Source organism: Hypanus sabinus, chromosome 13, assembly GCF_030144855.1.
Source record: "Hypanus sabinus isolate sHypSab1 chromosome 13, sHypSab1.hap1, whole genome shotgun sequence".
In the NCBI taxonomy this organism is placed as follows: Eukaryota; Metazoa; Chordata; class Chondrichthyes; order Myliobatiformes; family Dasyatidae; genus Hypanus; species Hypanus sabinus.
In genome coordinates this window covers 14,539,933-14,553,436 of record NC_082718.1, presented here as the reverse complement: position 1 = coordinate 14,553,436, position 13,504 = coordinate 14,539,933, and the positions used below count along the sequence as shown (strand labels likewise).

At 43.3% G+C, this 13,504-nt stretch overlaps 1 protein-coding gene across 1 annotated transcript; it reads right to left on the bottom strand.

Moving 5' to 3' along the window:
* Nucleotides 1-706: 706 nt before the first annotated feature.
* On the bottom strand, nt 707-13,092 carry LOC132403463 (alpha-N-acetylgalactosamine-specific lectin-like). Its single transcript, XM_059986868.1, has 5 exons — nt 13,010-13,092; nt 9,315-9,469; nt 8,789-8,929; nt 4,663-4,771; nt 707-891 (listed from the first exon to the last, which is right to left on the bottom strand). Exons 1-5 carry the CDS (start codon nt 13,062-13,064, stop codon nt 815-817), a joined length of 537 nt encoding a protein of 178 aa, XP_059842851.1. The 5' UTR covers nt 13,065-13,092; the 3' UTR covers nt 707-814.
* Between the last annotated feature and the right edge of the window lie 412 nt (nt 13,093-13,504).

Sequence of the window (13,504 nt, the reverse complement as noted above, 5' to 3'; positions counted from 1 at the left end):
TGACTTTAAAGGGCTGAATGTCAGTTCAGTAACTAAATAGGAACTATGTGGGTTAAAGGGGTTTAACGTTGATTTATTCCCACCATCTCTCTCACTCTCATTTGTCAGTTTAGTCAATTCCTCACCTCTTTGATGCCATCCTCATCAGACTGATGAGACACTTGGACAAGATCTGTGTTCTATCAGATCTTACTGTATCTAGACAGATCTGTGTTCTATCAGATTTTACTGTATCTAGACAGATCTGTGTTCTATCAAATTTTACTGTATCTAGACAGATCTGTGTTCTATCAAATTTTACTGTATCTAGACAAATGCGAAAGAACAGGAATTATTTGCAAAATTGACAAACAGTTGGCTGATTTTTAAACAGACAACAGAGGTTTTCATGCAATTGTGCAAAGGTATTTATGGGCCCATTTCATTTTCTGCAGCCCAGTCGATGTGTTGTAAAATCTCATTCCCTGCAACTATTCCAGTAAATCCCCTCTGTGTCCTCCTCAGAACCTTCCGTGTGCAGTGACCTGGACCCAACAAACCAAGTGCAGATGAAGGGAAAGAGTTAATTTTGCAAAGTCTGTGCTGCCTTCTCCTCAGTTCAACACTGAGTGTCGAGGTGGGGAGGAAGCAACAGTGGGACAGGAAGGCTGCTGGAAACTGGACTCACACAGCAACAACACACAGCTCAGGATGCAATTCTCTTTATTATTGGCTGAGGAACTGAGAGAGTACAGTCACCATAGGCAGTGGCAACGAAGAAATCAAGGTACTGAATCAATCACTGGAAATAATGAGTGGACGGTTCTGGAGTCTTCTAAATACAGTGTAGTTTGTAGGCACAAACAAAATTTGTGTGTTCTTCACAGCGCCTATCATTCCAACGTTGCTCACCTTGAAAAAGAGAAAAAGAATCTAACATTGACCTGTTCATCCACAAGCAAAATGTACAGATGCTGAAAATCTAAAAATAATTCTGGAAACACTCAGGAGGTCAGGCAGCATGTGGAGAGAGAGAAACAGGAAGGTCATGCATGGAAACATTAATTCTCTCTCCACAGATGCTACCTGATCTGATGAGCATTTCCAGCATTTTCTGTTTTTTGTTTAATCTAAATGTTTTCTCTTTTTGAGTCAGTGTCTGTAGGCCATGAATATTTGAATAATATGAGCCTTTTCTGCTTGGCTGCCAGTGACTATGGGCGTGCCGCAGGGGAGAGTGCTAGGACCATTTTGTTTCATATTGTTTGTCAATGATCTGGATGAAGGAATTGATGGTTTTGTGGCAAAATTAGTGAATAATTCAAAGATAGGTGGGAATGCAGGTAGATTTAGGGAAGGTGGGTGTGTTAGACAGGTTAGGCGAATGGGCCAAAAAGTAGCAAATGGAATATAGTGTAGGGAAGTGTATGGTAATACATTTTGTAGAAGGAATAAAGGTGTAGAATATTTCCTAAACATGAAGAAAGTTCAAAAATCAGAGCTGCAAAGGTACTTTGGAGTCCTTGTGCTGGTTTCCCTAAAGGTTATCTTACAGTTAGTGATCAGGAGGACAAATACAATATTAGCATTCATCTCAAGAGGACTGGAATATAAAAGCAACCATGTCTTGCTGAAGCTTTACGCAGCATTGGTCAGACTGCACGTGGAGTACTGTGAGCAGTTTTGGGCCCTTATCTAAAAGATATGCTGGCATTGAGGAGGGTCCGTTGTGGGAGAATGATTTTGGGAATGAAAGGTTAGCATATGAAAAGTGTTTGATGGATCTATGTCTGTACTCACTGGAGTTTAGAAGAATGAAGGGGATCTCTTTCTTTTCTTTCTAAATCTTTTTATTAGAGGGGGATCTCATTAAAACCTCAAGTTTTGAAAGGCCAAGATAGAGTAGATGTGAAGGTTTCCTATAGTGGAAAAGTCTAGGACCAGAACATACAGACTCAGAATAGAGGGGCATCCAGTTAGAACAGAGTAGAGGAGGAATTTATTCAGCCAGTGGGTAGTGAATCAATGCAATTCATCGCCACAGATGGCTATGGAGGTGAAATCAGCAGTTACATTTAAAGTGGAGTGATTAGTCAGGGTGTCAAAGGTTACTGGAAGAAAGCAGGAGAATGGTGTTGAGAGATATAATAAATCAGGCATGATGGAAAATTCTAGGCAGTTTCTAGAGTAGGTTACATGGGCAGCATGACATTGTGGGCTGAAGGGCTTGTAATGTGCAATAGTTCTATGTTCTAATGGCAGCACAGGCTCAATGGCCTAATTCTGCTCCTATGTAATGTGGTTTTATGAGTAAGGATAGCAGCAACAACTCCATCAAAATGATTCTAAACTCAGGCACCCAAGGAAGTTTGAGTCCTCAGTCCCCTATACTCCTCTCTTTACACTCATGACGAGCGTTACCAGATTCTGCACCAACTCCAGCTAGATGTTTGCTGATAATCCCACTGTAGTGTGCTGTGTCTCAAATAACGATGAGTCGGGTGTGGGAAGCAGACAGAAAGCTCAGTGACGTGGTGTCATGACAACAACCTTTCCCCAATGTCAGCAAAACAGAAGGGCTGGTCATTGATCTGAGGAGGTGGGCAGTGCACATGCTCCTGTCCACATCACCGGTGTTGAGATTGAGAGGGTTGTGAGCTTTATGTTCCTGTGAGTGAACATCACCAATAACCTATCCTGGTACAAACACGTTGATGTCATGGACAAGAAAGCTCACTATTGCCTCAACTTCCTTTGGAGACATTTTTGACATGTCTCCAACAACCCTCCCCAATTTTTATCAAAAGCATTCTATCAGGATGCATATTGGCAACTGCTCTATATGTGTCCACAAGAAACTGGAGAGAGTTGTGTACACAGCTCAGTACCTCACAGAAACCAGCCTCCCCTCTGTGGACTCTGTCTACATTACTTGCAGCCTCTGTAAAGAGTGATCATAATCAAAGACCTCACCCATACAACTCTTCTCTCCTTGCCTATTTGGCAGAAGATATAAAAATCTGAAAGCACATACCAGCAGGTTCAAGGACAGTTTCTATCCCACTGTTATCAGACTCCTGAATGGACCTCTTGTAATCCTGAACTCACATCTACTTTGTTATGAACTTTCACTTTATTGTTTACTGGCACTGCACTTTCTCTGTAGCTTTTACACTTTATTCTGCATTGTTACTGTTTTACTTCATTCCTCTTCAATGCAGTGTGTAATGATTTGATCGATATGAACAGCAGTACGAGTCAAACTTTCCAGTGTATCTTGATAAACCAATTCCAGTTACAGAAGAAGTTCAGTGCATGCAGGCTGTAAGGTGTAGGGCTACTTCTTGTTGTGGTCTATGTGCAGTCAGAGTGTGTGTTGCTAAAACCTGACACCTCACAATATTCACTGGGCATTTGGATTGTTCCAGTCTGAGGTGGCTGGGCTCACCCTGGGTTGGAACTCTTTGTGTGAACTGGACAATAACTTGGCCCCATCAGAGAAAAACTGAACCCTTACCATTTCATGGACCTCCAAATGGGAGTAGAATGAGGAATCTCTGGGACGCAGAAGATGAATATTATATTCCTGGCTTCAATTTCACTCAGAAAAGTTTTATATTTCCTTTATGTGGCAAGACCTCTACTTTCTTAAGAAGTTTGTGAGGATTCAGCATGTTATCTAAAATTTTGACAAATTTCTATAGGTTCATGATAGAAAGCATACTGACTGGTTGTCTGGAATGGAAACTCTAGTGCCCTTGAATGAAAAAGCCTACAAATGGTAGTGGATACAGCCCAGTCTATCACACATAATGTTCCCTCCACCACTGAGCAGATTTACAAGGAGTGCTGTTGCAGGAAGACAGTTTCCATTATTAATGACTCCTGACATCCAGGTCATGCTCTCTTCCTGCTTCTGCCATCAGGAAAGAGATACAGGTGCCTTAGGCCTCGCATTATTGGGAACAGTTATTAGTCCTCAGCCACCAGGCTCCTGAACCTTCATTCACCCCAGCACTGAACTGATGCCAGAACCCATAAAATTACTTTCAATGACTCTACAATTCGTGTTCCAATATTATTTATTACTAATTTACCTCCCATTTTATTTGGTTCTTTGTTTCTTTTGTATTTACACAAGTCATTGTCTCTTGCACATTGGTTCTTGGTCTGTCTTTGTGGGTAGTTTTCATTGATGCTATTGGCTTTATTTGTATTTACTGTGAATGCCCAAGCAAATGAATCTCAGGGTAGTTTATCGTAACATATATGTATTTTGACATAAATTTACTTTGAACTTTTTACTTTGAGTTTCTTTATCTGCAGTGATACAAACCTGATATTACAACCCTTGTACATGCTCCACCTGCACGCTCACACTGAGTTGAACTTAAGTGTTTTCAATGTGAAATATTAACTCTATTGTTCTCTCTGTAGATGCTGCCTGACCTGCTGAATGTTTGTGAAATTGATGGTTTTATCTCAGATTCCCAGTGTTGTCTGTTTTTTTTTTCATCTTCATACACTGTCTGTTCCCCTGCCCCTGCAATACATCTCATTTATCCTCCTCTAACTGCTGGGCAATGAGCCCAGTTCTGCTGAGCATGAGGCTGGTTCACTCCACAGGCCTCTTCAATACTGTGTCTGAAATGGAAATAACATTTCTCTCACTGTTACACTTACTTCCAGAAAGAATGTGCACACAATCTTCATTATTTACATCATTAGGTTCCTGCTGAGCCCAGTTTCGGTAGCTGTACAAAGATCCATCAATCCATGTGAAATTCCCTTCCTGTGGGATATTAGTCAGTGATTATTTCTGTAGGAATGCTAGTAATCTGTTACTTCATAGTACAGTGAGGAGCTGGTCCTGAGCCAGATTTGAGTCCAGAATACAAGCAGTCAGGTCAAATGGGGCAGTGAATGAGATTTTAAATGATGGACTGTCAGGGTGGGGGAAATCTCATGGAAGTAACAGAATCCTGGGAACAAAAGAAACTGGATCTGAGAGTAAAAGTCAGGGAGAAGGAATATTGACAACTTGGATAATGAGTCATTGAGCACAAATACACAGGCTGATCTCATAAACACCAGAGGGACAAATGACAGTCGAGCTGAAAATGACTGCACATGAATGGACACAGACTCCAAAACCAAATGGGAATTGGAGATGGGACGTTAAAAGGGAGCAGAGAGACAACATATTCACACAAAAGTATATGGAACTAGCTGTCAGAGGAAGTAGCTGAGGAAGGTATGATAGTGTCTTTTAAGAAGGACAGGTACAGGGAGGGATGAAACTTAGAAGAAATGGGGCAGGAAATTGGTACCAACTGGGTGGGCATCATTGTCGACATGGACTAGTTGAGCTGTAGAGCCTGAATCCTTGCAGTATTGTTCTCTCAAGCAATGCCTCTATAATGCTGGTCAAACCAGACCTGTTGTACTGTGAACTGTTCCATTTCACTGTTACATAAAGGACTGAGAGGCACTGGATCACTGAACTGATCACAAGACACAGAAGACAAGGAAAATCCAACAGGCTGAGGCTTTTTCTCCACAAGAGAGAAGATTGAGGGGTGAGAAACCCTGGACATCTTTACTATGAAGGATTGATAGGGTGGATTTTCTCTTGTGTGTGAAACCAGGTTTACTGGTGATAAATGTAAAATAGTCACCTATAAATCAAAGAGAGAACAGATGTAAATCTTCTTGGCTTGGGTTTGATGGGCAGGTGGAGCTCTGGACCACAAGTAACTAAAACAGAGAGCACAGATGCATTGAAGAGAGAGATAGATAGAGAAAGGAACAGATGGAAGTGTTGATGGGTTTGGATGAAGGGGGGGGGGGGCAGGCTCCTGAGGAGCAGGAACATTACCATGGATCCCCTGGGGTAAGTGCTGGGTGAAATGCTACAGATATCAGAATACACACTGGTGTAAAATTCCCAGGTTCCTGAATTAAAACAGTTTTTGAAGTTCCAGCCCCAGAAATTCCGGATTCTGTCCCCATTGTGTGAGGTCATGGAATGTGAAAGGTTTAGTTTATCTCTGATGGGACAAGCATGTTGCCCAGTCCACACAGGGAGTTCCAGCCCAGCCACTTCAGCCTGGGAACACATCCTAACTCTAAAATAAGTTACCAACATCCAGAACAGTGAATCTCAGAATCACTCATTGCAGTAATTACAGAGCCACAACTACTATTAATATTAGGATGTTAGAACCAGGGATTTTAACAAGGCCAGTCTGAAAAAATCACATTATTAGCAATAATCACATTATGAGCAATTAACATCAACAGAACACTTGCAACACCAGAAGAAACAACACACTGGACCATTGCTACACCACCATCAAGAGTGCCTACCATGATATTCCACGCCCTCACTTCGGGAAGTCTGATCACCTGGCTGTACTTTTACTCCCTGAGTATAGGCAGAGACTGAAGACTGCAGCACCAGTAGTGAGGACCAAGAAGGTATGGACAAGGGAAGCACAGGAGCGCCTACGGGACTGCTTTGAATCGGTGGACTGGACTGTATTCAGGGATTCATCTTCGAACCTGGATGAGTATGCTGCAGTTGTTACCAACTTCATTAAAACCTGCGTGGATGAGTGTGTGCCCACAAAGACTTACTGTACTTTCCCAAACCGAAAGCCATAGATGAACCAGGAAGTACGTTGAGAAGGCTAGATCTGTGGCATTCAAGTCTGGTGACCCTGGTCTGTACCAGAAAACCAGGTATGATTTACGAAGGGCTATTTCAAGGGTGAAGCAACAATTTTGAATGAGGTTGGAAGTGATGTTGGATGCACAGCAACTCTGGCAGGGTCTGAAAAACATTGTTTCCTACAAAGCGAAACCCCATAGCATGAATGGCATGATATTTCACTACCAGATGAACTCAATGTCTTCTATGCCTGCATTGAAAAAGTGAATATAACTACAGCTGTGAAGATCCTGCTACACCCGATGACCCTGTAATCTCTATCTCAGAGGCCAATGTTAGGCTGTCCTTAAAGAAGGTGAATCCTTGCAAGGTGGAAGGTACCGATGGAGTACCTGATAGGGCTCTGAAAACCTGTGCCAACCAACTGGCGGGGGTATTCAAGGACATTTTCAACCTCTCACTGCTACAGGTGAAAGCTCCCACTTGCTTCAAAAGGGGCAACAATTACACCAATGCCTAAGAAGAATAATGCGAAATGCCTTAATGACTATTGCCCAGTAGCACTCACATCTACAGTGATGAAATGCTTTGAGAGGCTGGTCATGACTAGACTGAACTCCTGCCTCAGCAAGGACCTGGACCCATTGCAATTTGCCTATTGCCACAATAGGTCAATGGCAGATTCAATCTGAATGGCTCTTCATACATGATGCACCACAATACAATGACCTTAGACCACCGAGACAACATAAACACCTTTGTCAGGATGCTGTTCTTCGACTATAGCTCAGCATTTAATGCCATCATTCCTACAATCCTGATTGAGAAGTAATAGAACCTGGGCCTCTGTACCTCCCTCTGCAATTGGATCCTTGACTTTCTTACTGGAAGACCACCATCTGTGCAGATTGGTGATAACATCTCCTCCTTGCTGACGATCAACACTGGTGCACCTCAGGGGTGTGTACTTGGCCCACTGCTTCACTCTCTCTATACCCATGACTGTGTGGTTAGGCATAGCTCAAATACCATCTATAAATTTGCTGATGATACAACCATTGTTGGTAGAATCTCAGATTGATATGAGAGGGTGTACAGGAGCAAGATATGCCAACTAGTGGAGTGGTGTTACAGAAACAAGCTTGCACTCAACGTCAGTAGGATGAAAGAGCTGAATGTGGACTTCAGAAAGGGTTAGACATACCAATCCTCATAGAGGGATCAGAAGTGGAAAGATTGAGCAGTTTCAAGTTCCTGGATGTCAAGATTTCTGAGGATCTAATCTGGTCTCAACATATCGATGCAGTTATAAAGAAGGCAAGACAGTGGCTATACTTTATTAGGAGTTTGAAGAGATTTGGTATGTCAATAAATACACTCAAAAACTTCTGTAGATGTACCACGGAGAGCATTCTGACAGGCTGCATCACTGTCTCGTATGGAGGGGCTACTGCAGGGGACCAAAAGAAACTGCAGAGGGTTATAAATTTAGTCGTCTCCGTCTTGGGTACTAGCCTACAGAGGACCTTGGACATCTTCAAGGAGCAGTGATGCAGAAGGACAGAGCCCATTTTTAAGGAACTCCAGCACCCAGGGCATGCCCTTTTCTCCCTACTACCATCAGGTAGGAGGTAAAGAAGCCTGCACACACTGCATTTCAGGAACAGCTTCTTCCTCTCTGCTATCCAATATTTAAACAGACATTGAACCTGTGAACACTACCTCACTTTTTAAATATATTTTATTTCTGTCTTGCATGATTTTTAATTTATTCAATATACATATACAGTAATTGATTTATTTATTTATTATTATTATTTTATTTATTTTTCTTCTTCTATACTATGTATTGCATTGAACTTCTGCTGCTGAGTTAACAAATACCATGAGACCTGCCAGTGATAATAAACCTGATTCTGACCATTTCTGACAGTAATGTTTTACTCTGGATTTATTGCATTTTATTTGCTTTGATCCAAATTCCTGCTGCTGGGATGGGATTCAAGCTCATGTTCCTGGATCATTCGGGCACAGACAGTAACTTAACCCCCACACTGCCACACCCCTATTATTCGGCATTATGTCAGGTGTAATTCTGTCTGTGGTGGCAATATAACACGTCATCATTAACTTTACCTGTGATCTGTCATTCAGGCCAATCCATGCCCATGGCTTGCTTTCATCCACAGCACTGACCACGTCAGAAATGAAGTTGTCATGGATGCTTGAGAACACGGATGTCAGATGTCCAGACTGTGGGAGCTGATTACAGAACTCCTTTAAACAAAATAAATAATTTTTCTCAACTGTGAATCACCATTCTTGATTTTCCTAAACATCCCTCTATAAATTATCCGACCTGACGTTGGAAATTCAACAACCTTGTTACATGAAATAAAGTTCTTGTTCTTTGAACTTTTCGTTGTCAAACCCACACTGTATTAATTCCTGGTTGTGGAGTTTCCCCTAAAATACAAATATTTCACCCATTGACCAACTGATAGAAACCTGAATCCACGGCTGCAATGAAACACACCCTGGAACACAGGGACTCATCACAGACAACTCAGCTAGAGGCTGTGCTGTGAGTTCATGGGAATGAACCAGCAAAGACCAATATTCCACAGGACTTCCAAAGAAATCACTTAATCCAGGGACTTACCTCAGCTGCCTCCCATGTCTTCTTGTCACTGAAAAACCGGTAACATGAGTTTAAAGGAGGAAAGTAAAACCAGTTTTCATCACAGGGTCCTCTGAATAGTCTATAGTTTTCAAGGTCCCGCTGAGTCCTCTTTAGAACCAAGGAATTGTTTGTCCCTTTCAGTCAAAGAGAATTAGAATTTAAACCAACTACAATAACCAAAGTACCAGTTACAAACAGTTACAGATTTTGCTGTTTCACACCAGACCGTGATGGACACACAGAAGGTCAGAGTTTGAGGGGAGGACGGAGCACCAGCTGTAGCTGTGGCCCCTCTAGTGTTTAATACAGACCTAATGAGATCTCCCCCAGTCCATCTCTTGCAAAAGGGGAAAAGGACAGATGGAGGAACTGCAGGCTGATCGGCCTGACACAGGGAGTGAACAAGGTGTTGGGAAATGATCTGAGTGACAGCACAACTTGTCATTTAGAGTGGTGCAGTTAATCAAGGTCAGTCACACAGAGATGTGAAAGACATTCTTGCCATAGAGGGAGAACAGAGAAGGTTCACCAGATTGATTCCTGGGATGGCAGGACCTTCATATGAAGAAAGACTGGGTCGACTAGGCTTATGCACACTGGAATTTAGAAGATTGAGGGGGGATCTTATTGAAACATATAAAATTCTAAAGGGGTTATACAGGCTAGATGCAGGAAGATTGTTTCCGATGTTGGGGAAGTCCAGAACAAGGGGTCGCAGTTTAAGAATAAAGGGGAAGCCTTTTAGGACCAAGATGAGGAAAAACTTCTTCACACAGAGAGTGGTGAATCTGTGGAATTCTCTGCCGCAGGAAACAGTTGAGGCCGGTTCATTGGCTATATTTAAGAGGAAGTTAGATATGGCCCTTGTGGCTAAAGGGATAGGGGGTATGGAGAGAAGGCAGGTACAGGGTTCTGAGTTGGATGATCAGCCATGATCATACTGAATGGTGCTGCAGGCTCAAGGGGCCGAATGGCCTACTCCTGCACCTATGTTCTATGTTTCTATTTGATTAACGAATGAACAGGCAGTGTCCATGAGCTGTGCTGTTTACTGCATTCCAACTGGGTCTTCAGAAACATTGTCCAAAGTCCACAAAGCTTTACATTCAGGACAATGAAAACCATGGGATCCAACAGAGAGTGAGATGTTGGATTATAAGGCAAAATACTGCAGATGCAGGAAATCAAAAATAAAACCAAAAACTGCTGGAGCTCAAAGGTGATGCAGAGAGAGGGCAAAGAGGGAGATCAGTCAGTTTGTGGGCAGTGCAGGAGGGAACACAGCTCAAGATACCGGCTTGGTTTTATTGAGGGAGCTGAGCTTGTGTGTCCGGGGAAGATGTGTGGGGATCTGAGACATGCAGTGTAAAGGCAGCCTCAGGGCTGGTGACAATTGTGCGTGGGTCTGTGTGTGAGGGTGTCATACTGTGGAGAGGTGCTTGGAGCTGGGTGACACAGGCTGCATCTCTCTCCTCAACCCTTCTTTACAAAGGTGCAATTTTGTAGAAGTTACAGAGCTGAAAGAGCCTTGTGGGCACTCCTCCTTCCTGTGGCTCCTTACATTCCCCCTGTTCTTTACCTTACCTCACCCTGTAATCCCTGGTTGACTGGCTCCAGTAAATGACCCCCAGTGTGGGAGGGTGCAGGGGAGTCAGAGTGGTCAGAGAGAGGATAGACTGTAGAGAGATTGGAGGCTTTGTGGCCAAGTTGGTGGATGATATGAGGATAGAGGATGTTGAGCAATCAGGGCAGAAAGACAGACACATTTGGAGATGGGTAAAGAAGCTGTAGATGGAATAGAGTGTCGTCACGGTGTATGCTCATGCACTTTGGGAGAAGGAATAAAGGCAAAGATGATTCTCTAAATGGGGAGAAAAGTCAGAAGTCAGAGGTGCAAGGGGACTTGGGAGTCCTCATGCAGGATTCCCTAAACAATAACTTACAGGCTGAGACTATGGTAAGAAAGCCAAATCGAATGATACCATTCATTCTGAGACGACTAGAATAAAAACCAAGGATGCAAGTTTGGGGCTTTTAGATGGCATTATTCAGATTGCACTTCAAGTATTGTGAGCAGCTTTGGGCTCTTTCTCTGAGAAAGGATGTGCTGGGATTGGAGAGAGCCCAGAGGGAGTTGATGAAAAATGATCCCAGGAATGAAAGGGTTAACACATGTTTGATGTCTCTGGACCAGTACAGACTTGAATATTAGAAGCTCTAGATAGAGTGGATATGGAGATGATGTTTCCTAAATTGCGGGAGTCTGGGACTAGGAGACACAGCCTGAGAATAGTAAGATTCTGCTTTAGACCAGAGATGATGAGGAATTTCTCTAGCCGGAGGGTGGTGAATCTGCGGAATTTAGCACCACAGACAGCTGCAGAGGCCAAGTTTTTGGGAATATTTAAAACAGAGGTTGATAGATTCTTGATTATGTAGAACATCAAATATTATGGAGAGAAAGCAGGAGAATGGGGTTGAGAGTTAATAAGTTAGCCACGGTTGAATGGTGGACCAGGTTCAATGAGCTGAATGGCCTAATTCTGCTCCAATGACTTGTGGGGTCTTATGGAAAACAGGTGCAGGGTGGGACTGATAAGTGTTCTGAGAGCTGACACAGGCTCAATGGGCCAAATGGCCTCCTTGCCTTTCATGAGGAAGGTGAATGTGAATTTGAATGCACACTTCCCTTAGTTTTCCCTTCATCTGATTCCCCAACTTTCCTTTCAGATGGAGTTTGATCATTTGCCTCCCCCACACCTTGTGGAGCTGAGTTACACTCTCTGACTACTCTCATCATCCCAGATCTCCATGGCTCCAATACTGGTGTCTGTGTCTTCAGCAGCCAAGGACACAGGGCCGAGAAATCTCTCACAAGGCTGCCAGTCAATGAGGACTGGGAGATGTGTGGCTCTTTAATCCTATTAGATTGTGGGGTGCTTTAATCTGAGTGACAGTGATCACTTCCTCACTCCATTCGAGCATTGTCTCTCTGTCTTGTCTGGTATTTCTTTGCCTTTTATTCTGAAGATCGATACACGATATGGTGCAACTTTATACAGGGCAGGTGAAAGGGCAACATTTCCTAACATTATAACTTACAGACATTAGAAATTACACTAACATTTGCCAAGTTTCTATTTCGGGGACATGATAATACACACAGTATACCTGGAATCGTGTTATGTCAAAGATGCATTGTTTTTGCGTTCCCGTCTGTGTCTGTCTCAGAGGGACACATATGACCAGGGCAGAAGAGGGCTCAGCCGGTGGGCCAGCCGTTCGTTACCTCCTGTGATGTGGACCCTGTGGACACCTGTGCTGTGTGGGTGTCTCCTGTTGCACACCCATTCATGCACAAAGAGGAGGAAGAGACCTGTTGTGAGTTCGGTGTGGTCATGGCAGAGTGGAGGAGACAGGGAGGGCTCAGAGCTCAGTGGGAACTGTGTGATTCCTCTGATGTGTCCCCGTCAGGACATCTCTACCTGACTTATGTCCTCGACAGTCTCTATCTCACACTGCAATTCAATAACTCTGAGACAGTGTCAGACAAAAGACATTCCCTGCTGCAGCCATCCACAAATTCCCAGATTCTGTCATCTATCACACAGCCGTACACTCATTCAACTCAGTTATTTATGTCTGAAAACAATAGAAGCATCACCTGAGCCTACCTTCACCATCACTGTTGGCCAATCTGCTTAGCAACAGAAACAGCAGCAGCATCATCTCCACAGTGGAGTTCCGTTCCTCCGGATTGAAGCACGAAACGTTCAAAATCAGAGTGAAGGTTTCTAAGGGATTCTGCTGCTGTCCCTCCTCTCTCTCTCACTGAGCTGTCCGATGAGGTGTGCCTGATATATATCCATATATGTGCATAGATCCCAGATGGTGGAGACATTGTTAATATGGAAATTTGATTTCTTCAGACATACCAATAACTATGCAAAACATTTGCTGTTAGTGCCAACTGAGACTGGGGTGGAGCAGAAACCAGGGAACAGTTTGTGAGCTCTTTGGCAGACAGGACATCATGAGGTGCAACTGACTTCATAACTTATCGGCCAGCCTGTGGGGAATATGTAGTACCAGCATCAATGAATATTATCAGAGAGAATATTGTGATGACCATGTTACTGGGATGGAGATCCCAACTCCATTTCTGTGAC